The 22,798-nt window shown below is 35.7% G+C and overlaps 1 protein-coding gene across 1 annotated transcript; it reads right to left on the reverse strand.

Annotated features, from left to right (window-relative positions):
* Nucleotides 1–136: 136 nt before the first annotated feature.
* On the reverse strand, nucleotides 137–22,651 carry LOC140157797 (intraflagellar transport protein 70A-like). The gene is made up of 15 exons (XM_072181047.1): nucleotides 22,447–22,651; nucleotides 11,623–11,688; nucleotides 10,103–10,312; nucleotides 9,694–9,750; nucleotides 9,235–9,370; nucleotides 7,579–7,683; nucleotides 6,714–6,842; nucleotides 5,988–6,037; nucleotides 5,446–5,598; nucleotides 4,729–4,991; nucleotides 3,774–3,984; nucleotides 2,972–3,043; nucleotides 1,926–2,108; nucleotides 1,408–1,537; nucleotides 137–793 (listed from the first exon to the last, which is right to left on the reverse strand). The coding sequence occupies exons 1-15, from the start codon at nucleotides 22,498–22,500 to the stop codon at nucleotides 669–671; spliced, it is 1,944 nt and encodes a 647-aa protein (XP_072037148.1). The 5' UTR covers nucleotides 22,501–22,651; the 3' UTR covers nucleotides 137–668.
* Nucleotides 22,652–22,798: the final 147 nt, after the last annotated feature.

Genomic DNA, 22,798 nt, shown 5'->3' on the forward strand with positions numbered 1-22,798 from the left:
GACTCCAATGTGACAGTGTTCTTTCCCTCATGGATAGGTCCCTTAGTAGTTATCAATAACCAATCTAGATAAGCTCTGAGAAGAGACTCTTGAGAACCCAGACTCATATGTGACAGTGTTCTTTCCCTCATGGATAGGTCCCTTAGTAGTTATCAATAACCAATCTAGATAAGCTCTGAGAAGAGACTCTTGAGAACCCAGACTCATATGTGACAGTGTTCTTTCCCTCATGGATAGGTCCCTTAGTAGTTATCAATAACCAATCTAGATAAGCTCTGAGAAGAGACTCTTGAGAACCCTAGACTCATATGTGACAGTGTTCTTTCCCTCATGGATAGGTCCCTTAGTAGTTATCAATAAAAAATCTAGATAAGCTCTGAGAAGAGACTCTTGAGAACCCTAGACTCATATGTGACAGTGTTCTTTCCCTCATGGATAGGTCCCTTAGTAGTTATCAATAACCAATCTAGATAAGCTCTGAGAAGAGACTCTTGAGAACCCTAGACTCATATGTGATAGTGTTCTTTCCCTCATGGATAGGTCCCTTAGTAGTTATCAATAACCAATCTAGATAAGCTCTGAGAAGAGACTCTTGAGAACCCTAGACTCATATGTGATAGTGTTCTTTCCCTCATGGATAGGTCCCTTAGTAGTTATCAATAACCAATCTAGATAAGCTCTGAGAAGAGACTCTTGAGAACCCTGGACTCATATGTGACAGTGTTCTTTCCCTCATGGATAGGTTCCTCTTCCAGTGGCTGCTCTATGACAGCTTTCACATCACGACCATACACTGTAAGACAAATAAATAACAGTAGCAGTTATTTAAGAATACAGAATATTTGAATACTCATACTTATAGCCAGAGATAAAAAAAAGTTAGCATCTGATGATCAACCCCCCACAGCCTGTGATTGGTTAGTATTACTTCATCTGGTGCCTTCATCCGAGAAAAAGAATCACAGAAAATGTTTGTACTTTTACAAGCTAAAGAGCAACTTTGATATGTTGACATGGTGCCTCCAGAAGTTTCTTATTACCGAGTCCTAACTTTTGCGACAGTTTGAATTTGCAAAACTAACCATAAGGCACACTGTTCTACCGCTGCGTTCACAAATTTAAATTATCACAACAAAGTACAAACCGCAAACAAATCATTTTGGAGTATGACTGACAGATCACATCTGAAGCAAACTAGTCTTTAATTCAGTCTCAGATTATAGATGATAGGCACTGCTTAATTACATATTGACAAAGGCTGAAATTAAAAGCTTTTCTATCAGGACTCAGTTTGGGAAACAAGTGAGTTCTGGATCACATAAATTTAGCTGGAACCAGGACTTACTTTGGGCTTACCAGGAATTTTCCTAACTAACCCCCATACTTTGAATTAAACATCAAACCTACCTTCACAGTGCTCCAGGAATTGTATGCATTCTTGTATAACACTATCCCTCAGCATAATCATATGCTTAGCCATGTTCTCTAACAAAGACAGAAAGCATCTTTTGGCATAGAACCATGTGTCTGTACCAAGCTGTGGAAAATAGAAAGGTAAATTGGAAGACACTGCATAACATTTTGTTACATGAATAAATTGCATCATCCCAAAACCTACAAATGTTATCCACTTTAACTAAATCATGACCAAAATTTGGAAGAAAGAATTTCAGCATCTGAATACTGTCATATCAACTTACAACATTTGACCTAATTAGTGCCTAATAAGCACCGCTGTACACTATTTTGAGTTGCATGCAATGACTGCGACATTTGCTCTGCAGATAATTTTTACTATTATCAAATGTGGTTTGCATGGAAAATGTCCAGTTTAACTTTCATAATGCAGATAATAATAAACATCCCCAAGTTGAAATAAAAGTGTTTAGGATATAAATTAGTTCAAATATTATAATTGTTATTACCTTTTTATTGTATGGTTCCAAACTCTTGATGACTCTAGAGATGCCAAACTCATAATTGCCTTTAGCACAGTACAATGTGCCAATAACCAGGTTGACTATACACAGGTGGTAGATCTTCTTGTCAGGCTCATCATATGCTATCTGCTCTTCTTCCTTCTCTATCTTTCTCATCATTTCTTCAGCCTGTAAACAATGCAGAAAGTAAACCAGTTGTTCCATATTGTTCATGTTGAGTACTTCTGGCCACTTGACTCCGCATTGGAGAGTTGGAAATTATACTGTTCAAGACTATTATTTATTATGACGCATGAATTAAAGTTTTAGCATTGGGAGCGAACTCATGATCACAATTAAGGATGCAGGTTTGAGTCATTTTGTGGCCAACATGCTATGTCCTTGGGCATGGCACTTAATCCTGTATTATGCTTCACTTCACATATGTGTAATTGCTGTAACCTTATGATTGGAAGGTAACATATTTGTAGTGTGGGAGGAATAGCAACCCCCCAGCAACATTATACAGAGGAGCTTGCCGCAAAATCATTTCAAAAGAGAGATTGGCACATCAGCCCGTGCACACACAGTCATAAATGTTTACCTTATTATACAAAATAGTATTGGGTTCAGAAATTTTGAAAATGAATGAAGTTTTCATTGTGGATGGATTCAAAATGTGTTTTAAATGAAAGCACAACTAGTTAAGTCTGCTTATGATCCATACACAAGGTATAATCTGGAACCTCTGTTTGATCCATTCAACAGCTAAATTGCGCTATATGGACCCTCCAATTCGCTGTTGTAGTGCACATTAGAATATGATCGTTGCTAGGTTAACTGGATCATGCTTTCTTTGTTATGAACCACTGATCGAAATGATCACAACACAAAGCCTATGGCATATCAAAATTCGGAACAGGTGTATGAGCCCAGGCTTGGAGCAGTAACCAATGGTTACTAACGTGCACTACGACAGCGATTCTCCCATTCCGTGACCAAGATTTCCCATCATCACCGTTTAATCTCAAGTGATTGGCATCTATACATACCTCTTCATTCTGACTTGTCATGATGTAGGAGACACACACATTAGCTAGCACTATTGCACTCACACTTAGGATCTGTGGAAAAGAAAAAAATATAGATAAGATGCTGAATTGGACACAACCTAATGAAACAGCTCAAGATATTGATAAAATGTCATTAAAAACTTGTTTACTAAACTATATGGACTTCCTCATTTGGTTACATTGGCCAGTGGCTTGTTGTTTACCTTGTATGCTAATTTGCACACCATGAGCAAACCTGTTTCTGAAATACCCATATCTATCAATTTACCATGAATTGTTGCTCTTTGTTTAACAAATACTTTGAAATTCTGATTTCAAGGGGGGGGGGAGGTTCCATCAACTTATCATGTTCATACTTTGTCTACATTCCCTTTCCTGTATCTCTTATGGTAAAGTTAACTATGACTACTTGATTGGATGGTTCCACTGCAGAAAGACTAGCTACTGCAGGTATGATTGGCTGTGATATGTAACTCATGCACAGTACATGCCCTGCATATATCAAACATACAACAGCTATTGGAGATCATTGATTTAATCACACTATCATAATTTTTCTTGACTATCATATAATCCTGAGTGGCAAGTTTTATGTGTCCTTTTTTCCATTTTCTAAAACTTAAAATATTCTAAGGAAATGTAACCATATCCTATGGTGACTACTGGTTCATAGAATCTTCGAGTTTCCTTGATTGAATAACTGAATACTCATAATATCATAATTTTTTTTGACTATTTGTTCATATAATCCTATAGTTTCGTTAATTGACTGATTACTCACATTATCATAATTTTTCTTGACTATTGGTTCATAGAATCCTATAGCTTCCTTGTACTTATTTTCTTGCATGAATAGCACATGGGCAACATTGAGCCTCCACATGTCATGCTCGTTGCAGAATTCAACAGACTTGCGGAATATCTTCTCCACCTGGGCGTAGTTCTCCATGTCCCAGTAGATCTTGGCTTGCTGCATAAGTACTGGAATGTATCTGAATATAGGACAAGAACATAAAATTATCTGAAACTGATCAAAATAACTCTACAAAAGTACATTAAACTGCGAAAAAGGAAGTGTTGCACGACAGTCTTCAACATTAAGGCATTTTGACTAATTACAGGATTTTGTGCAATAATAATGAGCTAGTCCATTTGAAATTCATACACCCCCCATGGAAGGCATAACCTTAATATACCACACAGGGGGTGTGAATTTCAAATGGGTTCACCTGAATGGGTGACTTCATTTGAAATGGAAGACATAACCTTAATCTTCCACACAGGAGGTGTGATTTCAAATGGGGTTACCTGAATGGGTGACTCCATTTGAAATTCACACTCCCTGTATGGGGCATTATAAAGGCCATGTCTTCCATGCAAGGGGTATATGGAGTTCAACTGGAATAGTCCAATTTACTCCAAACTAGCAGTGTCTACCTGGTATTTGTTTAATGAGATGTGGTCAAACTAAATGAGTCATTCGTCACTTATATTGATTTTGAGATAAAACCAATAATAGTATATAACTTGATATTTTATTGGTTTGAGCAACACAAAAATGACTGGAGCCGTAAGTCTAATTGTGATGGAGTTTGAAGCAAAATAAAGCTGATGATTGATTTTTTCTTGTCATTCAAGTTGAAATTGTTGAAAGTTGGGGTTTCTCTGAAAGTAGTTGGAAGAAAATTATGTTACAAAGTGTACTTAATTTGCAACAAATTGATATAAAAAGTTACCTTTCTAAAGCCTCATCATATTCATTGACTGCTTTCTTGACAGTCTCATCATCATGATTGTGTCTTGCTTCTTGCACCTGTTTAGTAAGCTTCCTTAGCTGCTCTGTATGCCTTGTGGCCATATCATCAAGCTTACGATAAGCCTCCTCTTTGGAGGTTTGCATAGTGATGACAGCGTCTAAGAAATCATAGAGGTACTGACTGAGGAACTTGAAGGTGAGATGAGCATTCTCTGCTAATACGTCTGCTGCTAAGTCATAGTACTGTGGAGAAAGAATCAAAATCAGTTACAAGTTACATAGCACAGTGGGGTTTTGTTGTAATACATGGTTCTTTCCCCTGCTCTAGCTTATTATACTTGCATAGCATAGTGTTTTTGTTGTAATACATTGTAGGTCCATTCCCCTGCTCTAGCTGTACTTGCATAACACAGTGTGTTTTGTTGTAATACATGGTAGATTCTTTTAGTGCAAATGGATCAGTAATCCTGACAATGGGATTCCATACACCCCAGTTGAAATCCATACACCCCATATGGAAGACATGATCTTAATCTCCCACACAAGGGGTGTAGATTTCAAATTGAGTCACCCCATTTGAAATTCACACTCCCTGTATGGAAGCATAAGGACACCCTTCCATAGGGGGTGTAAGTATTTCAAATGGAACAGCCTGAAACCTGCATATATTATTATAGTATTTACATTATCAACTCACCTCATATTTGACATATAGGATGAGTAGATTACCAAATGTCTCCGGTGGGAATGGGTTCTGTTGAAGCAGGAATTGTAACTTCTCAAAGCCTTGTGTTGGGTTGACTTCCATGTTCATCAAGGCTTGGTTGTGTAATGTCACTGGGTCCAATTCCTGGTGTGAGAAAGAATAAGTGAGTGTGCTTATTTTTTAACCTGGGTAAATCATTCAGTGTTAAAACACTGCTCTCCCATACAAACAGCCATATGTTACACTGATTGAAACTGGCTGTGAGGTCTTTGTCATCCACTGCACCTGCCCCACAATTCAAATGCAGTAATGGAGAGAGCAGATAATTGAATATGAATTTTGTCTCTACCGGGGATCGAACTGAAACCTCTCCTCTCTTAACAGAGTCAAAGAACTTAACCATGCAGCTTTGTCATAGTTACATACATTTGTGCAAGCAACTACATTGCACTACATTACTGAATATTAATTACAATATTAAGGAACAAGCTTGATAAAATTATCCAATTTTCTCATGTAAATGATCCACTTACCTCCTCAGATCTTGGTGGCATATCAGTCAGAGCTTCTTGTGCTGCCTCCACTGCGAAAAAACAAAACAAAACAAAATTAGCACCTCAAAACATAAAGACAGAATGTTTAAAAAATCACTGCAATTAAATCAGTTGATTTTTGAGCATAACTTATTTTAACATCATGTACAAAAATATATCTTCATATTTCAAATGTCATTAAGTTTACTGTAAAGCAATGTAAAGATTACAAGTGCATTACATTAGCATCCCCTCTCAAATGAAAACCACATCAATTTTTGGCATGACTTTACAGAGATTCCGCTTGGTGGTGTCAAAATTTCCTGAAAAAGATGTGAAAATCCTGAAAATGAACCTTTCCCTATTCTTTTGCACAGGAAGGGTAGAGCAAAAATTTCCTGAAATTGGTAAATTTCCCATTAAATTTCCTGAAATCAGGAAATTTCTGGAAATCAGGAAATTTCTTGAAAGTTGCATCTCTGACTTTAGAATAATTGTAAAAACAAAACCCTTGACACAACATTCAGGGATACCAGTGCCCTGTTGTGGATTTGCAGGAAAAATTTGAAAAGGTTTATAATCTATGCCCAATACAATTCACCTACTCAACGTTTTCCCGATGTCCATTTCTTGATAAACTTGCAATCGACATCTGTCACTATGTAAAACACCAGTTGATATCATATGCGACACATTTAACATCATTGACACTATCCTACTACTTACTATTTTTGAGTTGGAATTCTATTGCTGCCTTGAGATTAAATGCTTCTATCAATGCCGTCTCATGGAGCACCAATGTGTTACCAACACTGCGTACATCAATGCCTTCAGTTGTCATGCCAACACTCAACTCTGTGCAATAAAGTTAATTCACATTGCAATCTTGTCAGATAATTCAAACTCAAAGACCTAGAGGGATGCCAATGGACAATTCCATTTGATATCCATACACCCCCTATGGAAGACATGATCTTAATCTCTCACACAGGGTGTGAAAATTTAGGTAACCCAATTTGGAGATCACACTCCCTGTGTGGAATAATAAGGTAATATCTTTCACAGGGGGTGCATGGGTATTAACTGGAATAGCCCATTAGCTGTACATCCTTGAGGGATACAATTAAGCTGTAGGCTCCACACAAGCTAATTAGTATTTATGTACTTCAGATTTGTTTTGGGAAATATATTTGAACAATGGCCAACTAAAACAAACCTTTCTGGTATCTAGCAGTCAAGCTTTGCCTATTTTTAAAATGCTCTTTATTTATTTTATCAAAATTCATTTTACCATACTATGTTGTGCATACTTATTCTGTAAGCAAATTTCTTGATATAATTCACTGTAATTTATTCCAGAAAGCTACTATGAATGACATCAACCCACAGTGTGATACACATTATGTTTCTTATCATATATCATGATATCTTCAGTTATCTTCAGACTGCCCTTTATTTTGGTTATTCCTTCACCTATTTATACACAAAGTTAGGGTTAGGGTTAAGGTTTAGGATTAGGGTTAGGATGGGCTTACACAAAATAATTACATGAAGAATCAACCTTTATTCAATAAACAGCCATCTGACTAACCTGGATGTTCTCTTATGCCCTTCTCAATAATATCTGCTATATACTTCAATGCTGGAGCATACTGCTTCATACTATAGTAGCACAGGGATATATTATAGGACAAATCTGCAGAGGAAAACATAAAAAAAAATTCATCATAAATCTGTAACCAGTTCCATTACTTAGCCTTGGATGCATTCAGAGAGTATAAGCACCAGGGGAAAACATAATCGCGGTATTCGTGTCCGCAATTGCATTTTTTTGGGTGCAATTTTTTTTTTAATTTTTAAAACAGAAACAAAAAATATTTCATTTTTTTTTTTTTTTTTTTCATAGACCCTAAATTACTGGTTATTCATGGTTGGAAACCGGGGGTATACTGCTGCTAACAGAAAAGGTATTTTGTAAAATTCAAAGTCGGATTAAGATTTGCTGCTATTTAACAGGGATACATGTACATCAAATCGAATTGTTATTCCTTCGGTTTCCAACCTTGAATAATATTAACAAGTAATTTAGGGTCTATAACTTCTTTTGTTTTGTTTTTTTATTCAATTTTTGTATTCCGATGCTTAAAATAGAGGCATCGTCTTTTATTGTTAATGCCATAATGTATGATCACTATCCAGGGGTCGATTTAGCCACTGGCCCGGTGGCCCTGGCCAGTAGTTTGCTGGTCAGGCTAGGAGATTTTCTGTCAAGATGGCCCAGTGGGCCAATTGGGATTTTGGCATAATTATGAATTTACGACATGTTACAATATTAACAACAAATCAGGGCCAGTGGATTTGCCCTTGGGCCAAGCTCTGGAAACCTTCCCAGCTGGCCCTTGTTGATTACCATCAAATTTTAATTTTGTTATTCTTCACTCAAAATACTGAAATAATATTAGGAATAACTGTCAGGATAGGTTTCTGTCCATTTAAAGCTGAAATAACATTAAGGTAAAGTGAAAGAAACTCCACAGACTATTTTGACCATTTAACATGAAGTCCAATAGAGGACAAAACATTGTTCTGCTGACCTGACAAACAACAAATTTGGCTGATTTGATTTAGGTGTTGGGACATGGGTAAACATTATGCAAAAACAAAATAAAATAAGCACAGTATTTTCACAGCACACTGCACAAATTTTAGATTTGGAAAGAACCTTAATTTTCACAGCTTGAATGAAATTTCTTGTCACTTCACAAAATATGCTGACTTTCATCATATATCTCAATGGTACAAGCCAGCATAATTGGCACTGAATGCAAAGACCTGATGTCAAAACAATAACGGATATAAGATTCTTTCAGAAATTTTAGTTTCAGTATTTCAACATAATTTATATTCTATTTCTAACCCAAGAGATCAGACCCAAAGAGTACCAACTTAAAATTGCACTGTGTGTAATACTATGTGGGTAAATCTACCCGGCTACAAAATCCACAGTAATATGGTAACAACTTAACAAGTCGCAGAAAAAAATCAAGACAGGGAAAAATATCCTAAGATTTTTCACTCTTAAAATAAAGTCTGCCATTGTGCACAGAATGCAATGCAATGTCTCTGAGGTACACTATTTTGCTCTTCACAAGTGACATGCAAACACGAAGGAGTCGGTACTCTTTGGTTCTACCTCACTGATTCTAATTATGACCCTGATGCAGGGGATGTGTCAGTGAGTAATTACCTGGTCTATAACCCAAAACTTGCATGGCTGTTACGAATTTCTGGCATGCTTGTTCATAGCGTCCTTCCTTGAACAGAAGACATCCAAGATTCACTTCCGTGTCTGGATCATCAGATGGACACTGCTCCACAAGGCTCTGTTGGTAACAAGGTCAACAAAAGCACGTTAAATGGGAACAGCTTTTGAGTTTACGTTATTTTTCAAAATACACAGAATCAATGTAAATAGTAGCACATGGCTCATGATGTAAAATTATGCTTTTTAGAAGAAGTTTGTGTTTTTTCAAATCAATATGTCTTGTGGTTCTTGGGAGAGGTGTTAAGATATATGAAAACTTATTAAGGTGTTTTCTTGGTCTAAATGCAGGAACTGCACAACATGCAGAGCTGAGTCTGCAATATCTGAACCAGTATTGGAAAGTTTTCATTTTGTTTCTAGTACAAACTTTACTGAAATTACCTTAGCTGCTGGAAGGTCTTCTTCACCATACTTGATAGCTGCTTGAAGCTTGGTCATCTGAAAAAATAACCACATTACAAATAATGATTGGTTTCTTCTCTTTATTTTAATGACACCTGTATGTGGATGCAGTACTGGATGACCGTATTTGTTTTTCTAATAGTGAAGTTAAAATTTTGAAATATTTGCTATTATTGTATTTACAGACTGCACATGACTTTCATAATTCAATACCGTACTCTATATTACCAACAATTTTAGAATTATGACACTGGTGTAGCGCGAGTCCTCAAATTGGGCAGCATCGACCAGATTAGGGGAGCACAAGCCATTTTTCGGCATTTTCCTACGGGATTTTATCACTTTTCCGATCGATTGGGGGAGGGGGCACGTGCATAGCGTTCCTTACCTTGGGTTGGTACTCCTGCGTTTCAACTTGGAATGTAGCTTTCATGGCTTCAGGGTACATACATGCATGATATAATGCCTGTGCATAATATACTTTGTAACTCTCCACCTCTGGGCATAGCTGCATTAGTTGCTCATAAGACTCAGATGCATTGATGTAATCCTGGACATGGAAGTAGCAGTAACCAAGGAGAGACAGAGCTGCTCTGGACTGTGGGTAAATAATAAAAATTATTTGACAATTTTATTTTGTATTTTGAATCTTATAATGACCAAATGGACTCATAGGGATTTAGCAGCAAATACTTGTTGCCCCTACTGATCAGTTTAACCTGTGTAAGTTGTAACAGCTCAAGATCTGCAAGAAACTAATCCTACCAATGCCACTGTCACCAGGGTTGTATTTGTAGCTAAAGTAGGTGGCAGCAGCATGGCCCTGCACTTCTTAGATCGTTTTGATAAGAGTTCGAAGCCCTGTCATCAACAGAGGGCAGTAAACCCGCGGTAAAGAATATTCCAATGTCTGATGAACCGCGCTAATGAGCTGATCAGTAACCATAGAAAAAGCTTGATTCCGGCAAAATTGACATGTAACTTGTACAAATTTCGATACAGTTAATATAAGGTTGTGCGATGAAATCAAACCATTTGTTAACCATTTCTTTCTTTAGGGAGCAATAATTAGATTCATCAAGTTGATGACATCATAGTTACTCGCATTTTGTTCATTTAATGATTTTTAAATTTTGAAACATTTAACGCTCAAAAGTCACACAAAATCAATCAGAAATACATGTATATAGCACCTTGCCAGAGGATGTTTAAAGACATTCCCACAACCCAATGGGGTTTCTGACCTTGTATGTCTGGCTTTTGTACACATGTGGTACAGTTGATCATGGCTTGCATTGGAATTGTGTGCAAATATCTGGTGTTTTCATCCTATTATTTAACATTCATAACATCGAGACTTAGGAATACAATTAATGCAGTGGGACAATATGAATGTTTCCTGTAAGAAAATCAAATATCAGTCCTAAGTCTCAACTATTAGCTTGTTGGCTGCAGTTTTAAAATTACCATTTTGTGTGTGTGGCAATGGGGACTTTGCCTTTAAAATTAGGTTATATTGATCAAATTTCCCAATCATAGTGCATTGTAGGAATGCCTTTAAGCCTCCTCTGGCACCTTGCAGGGCCGTGGTTGATGGTGGAGTCCACAGCTCATTTCTGGAGTCCACCACTTAAGGTTCATTTTGAAGCTAGAACTGCTGGCTACTTTCAGGATTTCGGGAGCTAAATACCCTAAATCCCCATTTACATTTGAACCACAAGCATCAAAGCGGTTTCCTTTCAGGGGCTACTTTTAAAAATCACCTCCGTAATTCAATTTTTGAGGGCTATTTTGGCATTCTCAGAACCAATCGCTCTTAGCCTCGGTCTATTTTGAGCGCTGATTCCAATTTCTTTAAACATTTCAAAAGTAATTTCAGTTTGATTTCATACATGTAGGCCTACTTACCCTTGGATGATTCTGTATTTCTACAGACAGAATTTGGATGGCATCTGAGTATTTACCTTCTCTGATCTGTCAAAATAAACAAAACAAAAAACAAATTAATCAATAAAGAAATCAAAATGATAAAAGTAAGATGTTGATTTCCACTCTGCTCAAAAAAGGAAACCTTTAATACACAAGTAAAATCAAGTATGAGGCTGATGCTTAATTGAGAATTGAGGGCAGCAGTCACAGACCCCTGTTCTCTCGCCTAGTCGCCTTGCACCTCTAAGGACCTGGGTTCAAGCCCCGACGCGGCACAAGGACTCACGTGCACTTGGGTTATCCTGATTCCATGCTCGCTCTTGCAGGTTTTCTCCGGGATCTTCAGTTACCTCCTGCTTTCAAAAATCGGTTATTAGTTGTTTGGTTATCAAAAACTTCCTTCATCCAATGGAATTTGGAGAGCTGCACAGATAGATCTAAGTGCGGATATGTTTGCACCAGGTTCGGCAGCAACCAGCCTAGTTGATGCGATCTGATTGTTATGATTCACCATGGCAGCGAAATTACAAACCTCTGAGATCTGGGGAAAGGCATTATATAAACAACGGAATTTGTTTTATTTTATTTATTTTATTTTTTATTTTTTATGAAAATGCACGTCACATGACTACCCTGTTTGTCGTTATATGCAAGAATCAGGAATTAGAAGTGTGAAGTTGGGCAATTTCATTGCATACACATTTAAAAAAAAATCTTTTGAGCCATTCACCCTAGCATATAGAGTACGGTATACATTTTTGAAAAGCTGCAGACTCTAAGAATCTAGAATTACTATAGGGTCAGTCCATATCAAAACAGATTGAGTGTACACCCACCCTCTTGGATTTTGCTCTCCTTTGGCTTAGGGGTACCTTTCATGGATCCCTAGGTGAGGTCACAAGAAAAAATTCAAATTCCATTTCGTTTATGAATGGCGGGCAATCAAAGTTTGGCGACCTCGACCAAAATTGGGAATTTAAGGGGTCCAAATGACAAAGTGCTCTCTTTGATGGGCACTTTCTTCTTAATTGAATCAGTTGTGATCCTCTTTTTGAATGTGGTCACTCACTGGCTGTGTCTGAAATACCTAATGCCAAAAAAAGATAGATTTGAATTTCGTTGGGATTTCAGAGGGGGTCAAAATCAGCACTTCGTACTGTTCAATCAAATTATCTTGATTTTGAAGGACCCATGATAATGTCACAGTGCACTTATAGGTCCTAATTATGTTCAGAATGGATTAACCATATGCCAATGTCTATGAGCAATTCAAAAAGAGAAATTTCTAGACCCTACAGAATTTTAGGCCACCCCTAAAGTGGTTCAGCCACAAATGGCGCTTAAAATCGGCAAATTTTGACCCCTAATAACTTTAGGTGTACACCAGATATGAATTTCTAGTCTTTTGCATCTGAAAGAATGTAGTTTAATGTTACTAGGAACATAAGATTTGTTTTGTATTTTTGTGTTTTAGTATTAAGTTGACGCTTTCAAAAATAGTCATTTTTGCCTAACATACCATGCATACAGGATACGGTACAAAATGCCAATTTTAGTATGATATTTTTTTATATTTTTGATCACTTTATAGCCATTTGTATTATTTATCCTGATATTTCAAGTTGCTTTTGAGTCAAGTAATAAGAAAAAACTACTTTCTAATACTCTGTATGGATTTTTAAGGGGGTCAAAAATGCACTTCCTGGCAACGATGCACATGCAAATGCAGGTTATGGGGGTCAATTTTTCAGAATGCTCCCAATTATGTCAAGTAATATATCAAATTACTCGTATGGTCATGAGGATTCCAAAAATGTCTAGTTTGTTATGTGTCAGACCTTTCAGGAGGGCACTATGACGAAAAATGTTCATAGGTCAACGACCTTTTTGAATTCTGACCATAGTTAACAACGCCTGATTTTGGTAATTTTGGTGTCTAATTATATATGTTTTCTTAACTAAGCAAATTAATAAACTATACAAGGAACCGATGACCCTCTTTTGCAACATGGCTGCCAAAAGCATCCATATTGTAATAAGGAGGTCATTGGTTCCTTGTACAGTTTTTTTTTTTTTGTTAGTTGTATTTCTCATGCAAGAAAACATAATTAGACACCAAAATCGGACGTTGTTAACTATGTAATAACAGGATAAATAAGACAATTTGCTATAAAGTGATCAAAAATAGAAAAAAGGGTATGTTGAAATTGACATTTTGTACCCATAACCTGTACATTATTAGTCAAAAATTGGGATTTTTGGGACCATCAACTTAGTATCAAAACACAAAAATACAAAACAAATCTTATGTTCCTAGTAACATTAGACTACATTCTTTCAGATGCAAAAGACTAGAAATTCATATCTGGTGTACACCTAAAGTTATTAGGTGTCAAAATTTGCCGATTTTAAGCGCCATTTGTGGCTGAACCACTTTAGGGGGCCTAAAATTCTGTAGGGGGTCTAGAAATTTCTCTTTTTTTGAATTGCTCATAGACATTGGCACATGGTTAATCCATTCTGAACATAATTAGGACCTATAAGTGCACTGTGACATTATCATGGGTCCTTCAAAATCAAAGATAATTTGATTGAACAGTACTGAAGTGCTGATTTTGACCCCCTCTGAAATCCCAAATCGAAATTCAAATCAATCTTTTTGGCATTAGGCATTTCAGACACAGCCAGTGAGTGACCACATTCAAAAAGAGGGTCACAACTGATTTAATTTTAAAGAAGAAAATGCCTCTCAAAGAGTCATTTGGACACCTTAAATTCCCAATTTTGGTCAAGGTCGCTAAACTTAGATGGCCCGCCATTCGAAACGAAATTGAATTTGATTTTTTTTCTTGTGACCTCACCTAGGGGTCCATGAAAGGTACCCCTGAGCCAAAGGAGAGCAAAATCCAAGAGGGTGGGTGTACACTCAATCTGTTTTGATATGGACTGACCCTATAGTATAATATATCCCAAAATAGGCCCTAATCTTTTCAAAACATGTATCTTTTTTTTTTTTTTTTTTTTTTTTTTTTTGAATTTTCAAATTCCAATAGACCTATGTGTATTGGGCAAATTGTACACATTTCAATTTATCATGCCTAGTTATTGACATGCTTAATCATTATATTACAAAGTACACTGGAATTACATTGTATGAAACATTTTCTGAAGACGTTAACGATCACTATCTGGACTTTGTAATATCACAATTTACTATAGAAAAATTATCAAATTCGTGTACATTGTGGAACATACTCTTTGCGTGGCTGTGCGAGTGTGCGTAGTAAGCAGTTGTACGCAGATAGCATTGCTAATATGGATGCGTAGAGTAGCGTTGTACCGTACGCGCATGTAGTTAGCATGATAGTCGCGGAGTAACAAGCGTCAGTTGAATGTTCCACGATGTACACAAATTTAATATTTTTTCTATATAAAAAGCGGCTGATTTTATCCATATGTTTAAAAACCATTAAATTTGTAATACCGTAACCACCCGGGTATAAGCCCACCTTCAGGTATAAGCCCACCCCCTATTTTTCAAAACATTCTGGGAACAAGGGTGCACTCGGCTATAAGCCCAGTACTAAATTTTGGCCAAGTTCTTAAATCAAATCAATGCTTTTCTCTCACATTTAAAGGTGAACCTCATTGAAAATAAAGTTATATATCAATGGAAAGCTTATGATGTCAGGAAGCAGAAAAGAATATTTTTTATTTGCCTAACGTACCAGGCTAGACATAATCTCCATGCAAAGATTGGATATTGGCACCCCCTAAATTACAAAAGCAAATCGTTCAAATTGGGCGCTTTCGTTGATGACGTCAGCTTGGGGACACACAGTTACTTCCGGGTTTGATTGTAAACACAATGTCCATGCATTACTGTGGCATCATGCATCGGGCCAATGCACGAATTCAGTCATTGTCAACTTACTTTAGATGAAAAATATCTTCAATAAAATAAGAATAACATGAAGGAAACATCATGATCAAATCAAGAATGAAGTTCCTGAATAAAGTGTGTGGATTTAAAATGGGAAAAGTGCTGGCGGGGTGATTTGGGATAGGCCAAGCCATCCACGATATCACTGATATGCATAGGGAATATTACAGTCAAAGCACGAAGAGCAAAGATTCGCCGAAGAACCGGAATGAAAACAGATTGCAAAAAATAACTGCTAGTGCTACCAGTTTAGATCGTCACACCAAGTTGAGATGAACTTGTCACAATGAGAAAATGAAGGAATAGAATAAGGTACATGTACAGGATTTTTTTAATTATTTCTTAGCTTTACAACCGGTCATGTATGATAGGCGAACTCGTGAGATACATACGGGATGAACTCAGTGCGTGACTGACCGAGACTCTGAGTCGCCGAGTCCGGCGCCGAGTGTTCAGTATCCGCGACTGTACTGTACTCATTGCAGACAAAATGACCGATTTTATATTCACATTCTGATATTTCCAACTTATTGCTACTTCATCAGCAAAATTTATTCCTGTAAATGTTCCAAATATAAGATAACGATTGATCAAATCTGCTGAAAGACACGCAAGCAGGACGAAGCGAGTTGCTGTGTTTGTGCATAAACCCTGGAACCACAGTGTCGGGTCCCTTCAATTTCTTGAGCAGTAATTTACGCATCATGTGCGGTAATCCATAAAACATGAATGGTTCACTTTTCAGTACCGTATGGGCTATTTCATTATAAATGACACGTTCACAAAAATGGCTTTTATCATATCTGGTTGATATAATTAGGGTGATAATGCAGTGTTATTAACTTAATTCTAAGTATGCCACAAACTACAAGCTACATGAGCATTTTTACAGAATTCTGTCTATTTTTGTATAAAAAAATTGCCAAAAGGTACATTTTTAACCCAATTTTGGAGTCCCATTTCATTTTGCCCATGTATTCTGAATAAATTCTTTGAAAAATTAGGTACATTCTATGGCAATGTGCTTGTTGCAATGAAAATATGATATGTGTGAACATCATGCAAGTTGAATGGTGAAAATTGGTGCAAAAATGTTAAAATTCCGTAGATTCTTGCAAAATTGGCATTTTGCGTTAAATAAAAAAATGAGTGTCCTCTCCATTTCATGCCTCCATTTTTGTTAACATTAAAGAGGAAATATAAACCCTTACCCTACCTGTATAATCTGTGTTATATTACCAATTGATGGGACAGGGCACTGATTGAGGAATTCATTTATTTTACATACAGTAGACCACTTGTTCTTGATACCACAGTTCCGCGTTAAAATTTGTCCTCTCCAGAACTGAAGTTAATTACTAATTGTTGAAATAAGAAGGATTATATCATAGAATGTGAAATTTGTAGAGGAAGAGTGGTCTTCCTTCTACCAAGGTGGCACATGATTTGGTATTTGTTGCATTTTGCAAGCCTGGATCCACGATTCTGTTTGCAATTTAACAAATGTCCTCTCCAGCACAATTATGTCATTTCCATGAATTGGTAAACAAACTAAAAATAAAAATTTCAAAGAGCCAAACCCACAAGAAATTTTTGCATTTTATTGCAAATTATGCTTACAAACCACTTTAGTGTTCAAATTATTGTCCAGTTGTTGAGAACACATAATTATGATATTATTCTGCATTGAACTTCGGTTAGCTAAAAATTGCAATATTCCTAATTTAACCAGAATATTAACCCTGTTTGTAGTGGATTTTAAATGCTGGGGATCTTTTATGCAATAATATTGATGCAATAATATTGATGCAGCTATTTCTAAAGTTAAAGTATGCTTTATTATGTGTTAAAAAATGTGTCCTATCCAGAACAAATGACACAGGAGGGTCTTTTATTTTAGGTTTTCCATGACTAGTACAACAGATTGACGAGAATACTCACTTATGCATCAGTGTAGCTATTGGGCAGGACAAAATGACTATTTCATGAATTTTTCATGTGAAGATAAAGTTTATCCTTAAAATATGTAGTAATTTTGCACCATTTATCTGGATTAGTATCAATTTACTAATTGTTTTATATTGAAACTGGCATATTTAAGACACTGAAGTGTAAAGGAACATACAACAATTATTACAGACTAAATATGAATAAGTATGAACCCAATGTTGGTTACATATACTCTTTCAAAGTTGTGTATTAAATTGTTTAAAAAATGTCCCCTCCAGACGGCAGCTATGTTTTTACACAGCAAAAATTCAATTTAATTTTTTTAATGGTTCCTGAGGGTTTGACGCTCTAATATTTTGAGAATTATTGACACACCATCTGAACTTTGAAATGATAATGAATTTGCATGAAATAAATGAGTTTGAATTTTGACCCCTTTTGGGACTCAATGTTGTCATTTATAATGAAATAGCCCGTATACTGATTGTACTATCATTAAAGAATCGTGACACAAGTGACAATATTTTAATTTTATTCAGATTTCGGAATTCCATCAAATAATGGTCTATCAAGCCCAAATTGTATTTATTTTATAATAAAATATCTGTTTCTTTCAATCGTGATTGTGTGGAAAGAATGTATTACCGCAATGCGCTAAATATGAAAACCAAGTTTATATGGGCTGGATTTGATGAAATCGGCGGCTTTTTTTATTAATTTTTTGATTACTGCAAGACAATATTTTTTTAAATCACATATTTTAAAATGAATCAAGAATAGGGAATGTCACAAACAAGTATTTAATTTTGATTTTGATTTAAACTTTTGATCAAACACAAGGAATTAATTCCTACCTCGAATTTTCAGATGGTACTCCATCTTTCATCAGCGAGTGAGTGACTGTATCACTCGCTGATGAAAGATGGAGTACCATCTGAAAATTCCTAGATAGGAATTAATTCCTTGTGTTTGATCAAAAGTTTAAATCAAAATCATGATTTATACCAACACAGATGAACTTTCATGAAAGTATTTAAAATTTGTTATTCGATCATGTGTATTCAGTCCATGACATGAACGGCAGCAGCAAGCATTTGCGCATGGAATTGATCCCAGCGCGAAATTCAAACTCAATTACCCAATTATACCCAGCTAGTTATGACTGATTTTTGTCAAAATTTACGGAAAATTTACGTGTTGACAATAATTCTATTATTTCTAATATATATAGAAGGAACCAGCAACTTGAAGATTCCTCTAATTTCAAGCTTTATTGTGAAAATCAGACTTGCCGGGCAGCTTGCAAAGTACAGGAAGCAAGTCTTGTTTACATGTTTCCGAGCAGGATCACGTGTCTCATGAACCCTGAGCTTACGCCACGAGCATTCCCAAGGTCATAGACGATTGATTTGGGTGCTTTTTGGGCGCCTTAAAAAGACCAAAAATTCATTCGTTTTTTTGATTTTTCAGCTTTATTGGCCATCAAAAAATCGGAAAAATAGTTTTAGTATCCTGACATCATAAGCTTTCCATTGATATATAACTTTATTTTCAATGAGGTTCACCTTTAAGAACAAAGAAAAAAATTATCAGCTGATAATTAACATTCCACACTTAATAGAATGTTAAGAATTTGACATAGATGATAGAAATTACTGGTACATTGGGCATATACAAATGGGGATGATTCCCGGGATGATTTTTTCTTATTTCTAAATTAGAGTACTACCCCCTCCCCGGGTATAAGCCCACCCCCATTTTGAAGTGAAATCTGCCATCTAGGGGGGTGGGCTTATACCCGAGTGGTTACGGTACTTAATTCATAGTTTTTTCTGTGAACAATAACAGTACGGTATACGTTCTGTGCATTTTCTTTCTAGGCCAAATCTGTCTCGTTTGAAGGAACTCATCGCTTAAGTTGGTTTTTGCGGAATATCAATTTTAAACGTCTTGTTTTTCTCCAAAAAAGAGAGTCATTTTCCTCATACATGTCATAATATTACCTTGCCAATGACAATGATATGATGTTGTCTGAGCAATATACCTGGTTCTACGTGACAGCTTTTTAATCCCTATTCATGTTACGTGAATCACGCTATTGTGGACCATCCTTCTGAGTGTTTGGACAAGCGGAACGGTCTTTTGTCTACGGTACCTCTCTGTTTGTAAACAAACCAGGAGGTCGAAATCGTCCTCCTCGCCGAATACGAAAGTCAGTGTAACAGTACAGCACTAGACCTTAACATGCCTAATTCGTAATTCCTAAATATTCTTATTCTTCTTTGACGTTACTCCGCAACGCTCCAAGAACCACACGCAGAGGAATAGGTTGTGCGCAAATAAGATGATATTAGTTGCTTAAGTTCCTTTCCTGCTTGTAGTGCGTTGACAGTGCTTCTTTTAGAGTTTCTGTGTTTGCTATAGGCCCTATATTGATGAGGTTTTCAGGTAGTATGTTCCAGTCCACGATTGACCGCTGAAAAAATGTGTTTTTGTAGCAGTCTTTCTTAGTTTGATATCTTTGGAATGCTTTACTGTTGTGGTGACGGGTGGGGCGTGTAACTGGCCGCAAGAACTTTTATTAAAATAAAAAACTTTTATTAAAATAAAAACTTTTATTAAAATAATATGAATAAAATCAACATCAACCCTACACCGAACATGCCGAATAATCAGTCCCAATACAAAATTTACTTGCTGACATTAAAATTTAGGCGATCCTGACTTTTAGACCACCCGAGCTATATAAGGTACAAATTGCAAATTTATCATATTAAACTTTCGCAACAAGGTTAAACATGTTTTCAACTGTACAAACATACCTTTTATTCCATCAAACAAGCTTTATTTTGTTCCAAAATTCACGTTTTTATAGCTATTTTTGACGTAAAAGAGCTTGTTACAAAACTGGTGATGCCAGCTCCGAAGTTTTCGCGTAGCACAAGCGCTAGATGTACGCTCATTTGACGGTAATTTACGCTCGCGTATCATGCATTTTCAAGCGCGTTTGACATCGTTTTACTGCATGACGCAATTCTGCATTTATTCAAGATAGTGAATTTCTCGAAAAACGTGATGTATTTTACCCCGTAATTTCCCTCATTACTCAAAGCCTTGCCCTCTTTCACAATATTTTAGCTTCTTGGATATCATCGAAAACATAGATTAGTAATATTAGGTAGGTCACTGTATTTTTAAAGATTGTTTAGATGGTTTTTACAATGAAAAAATTGATGTTAAAGCTTCTTTTCAAAAATTGGTTTTAGCTTGTTAAAAACGGGTAAAAAAAATCGCTTTTTAGCTTGTTGGATATTGTTGCTTAATAGTTTAAAGCTTGACTCCTTAGATGAAACTTTTAGTTTAAGCTTGTTAGAATATTAAACCTTGATGAAATAGTAATATTTGAGCCCTATATAGCGAGGGTGGTCTAAAAGTCAGGATCGCCAAAATTTAAATGAAAATGTTAATCTGTCATGCTGTCAATCCTATTCACAGCCATGGCATAGCCAGCTATCCATTGATAATAAAATCAACCCTAAATAATCACTTTGAAATTTTCCATATAAGTCCCTAATATCAGAGAAGATGTATCTTTTCTGCTATAATATTATTTACATTATTACACTTGGTCATGTTTTTTAAACTGGGACCCTAAAAAAGGTGGTGCTGTCACATTTTGCTAAATCATTTTGTCTTCTTATTCCTATATTTTTGCTAAAATTCATCATGAACAAATGGTTTTGGTCTTATTTTGAAGATAAATTATTAATCTAATGAATTAATAACAAATATAATTAAACAAATGTAGTAATTAATTACAACAGCTTAATTAAGTTAATTAGTCAGGGGTGGTGCCGGAAGTGGAGGAGCCGGAAGCGGAGGAGCTCTGTGTAATTCCAATGGGAAGTTGGTGTTCATTAATAAAAATTATGCACTTTGTTGCCTAGTAGAAGTGAAAATGCATTTGCATAATGTTAATCTTATTTTTTAACTTTCTATAACTATAATTGCCTAGTTAATCTTAATAAACTTAGTAATTAAGGATTTAATAAGCTTTTAATTAATGAAGTGGAATGTGGGTCATGCAATAAAATGGGCTTTAAATTTTGCATGCATATGAAATAAATTTCAATATTGTTTTATATTTGAAATATAAAATAAATCTTCTCAAAGGAGATTATTAATTACAGTCAAAGGATTTAATCTGATGACATATTGATCTCTGGTTATTGTTAAAAGTTTATTGATGTAGGCTATTTGTGCATGTATATGCCTACGTGTACATGTACCTTTGTTACTAATTATTCACTGTATATTGATTTTTGGAACACCCTATACTGAATTGGATATTTAAATTTGATATTATAGCAATTCTTCTAACTATATTGAATATATTTTCCAAATTTAATGGCACTTAGGAAATTTTACATAAATTAAAAATTTAAAATACAACTTTTTTCACACCCTGTATAACACAATGGGCTTAACAAATATAGTGCAAACTATATATTTAATGAAAGGACTAACTGTGTACATTGCAAATATCAAGTTCATTTTCCAATTTAATATACTATGTAGAAATATTGAAGTGGTAAAGAAATTAAATTTTTCTGTATTTTTCAATGGAATCACCCTGTATATTTTTTGGTACACCCTGTATATCCACTCAAACTTTACAGATTTGCAATCATGACAATATATGCTTTCTAAAAATGTATACTTTTACTAGTTTGGGTGAAAAGTTTTTGAAATATAATCAGAAATACAAAAAAGGAGTTCATTTTTGACAAATTGCAAGATGTGACACAATTGGGTCCCACCTCAAAAAACATGACCACTTGCTGAATGATCAACAATGCATTCACTGACAAGGTGCAGAATTCCGAACCTTTTCACGAATTTTAGCTTACCAAATTATAAACAGTAGCTGTGAACTCCCCATCTTTAATATCATACGCTGCCATTTTGACTCCTCAGATGATTGAAAAATTTATCTAAAAGCTGACCTTTTTGGAAAGTATTTTTGGATTTTGTAGGAAAAATCTCGCAACATATCCCGTTTTCGTGTTAAGAAGCGTCCAGTCGCTAGGTTCCTATCGAAAAAATATTTGTAAATTCTGCGGCTGCGCAGAGGATGTTAACATTAATTATAGGTAGCACCTGGGTATAATCACCATGAAAGGAAATTAAAAATATAAAATTCCATCAAATCATATATGTATATTTTAAACAGAAACTAAAGTTTTAAATAAGAAATAATCG

This window comes from Amphiura filiformis, chromosome 1, assembly GCF_039555335.1.
Source record: "Amphiura filiformis chromosome 1, Afil_fr2py, whole genome shotgun sequence".
NCBI lineage: Eukaryota > Metazoa > Echinodermata > Ophiuroidea > Amphilepidida > Amphiuridae > Amphiura > Amphiura filiformis.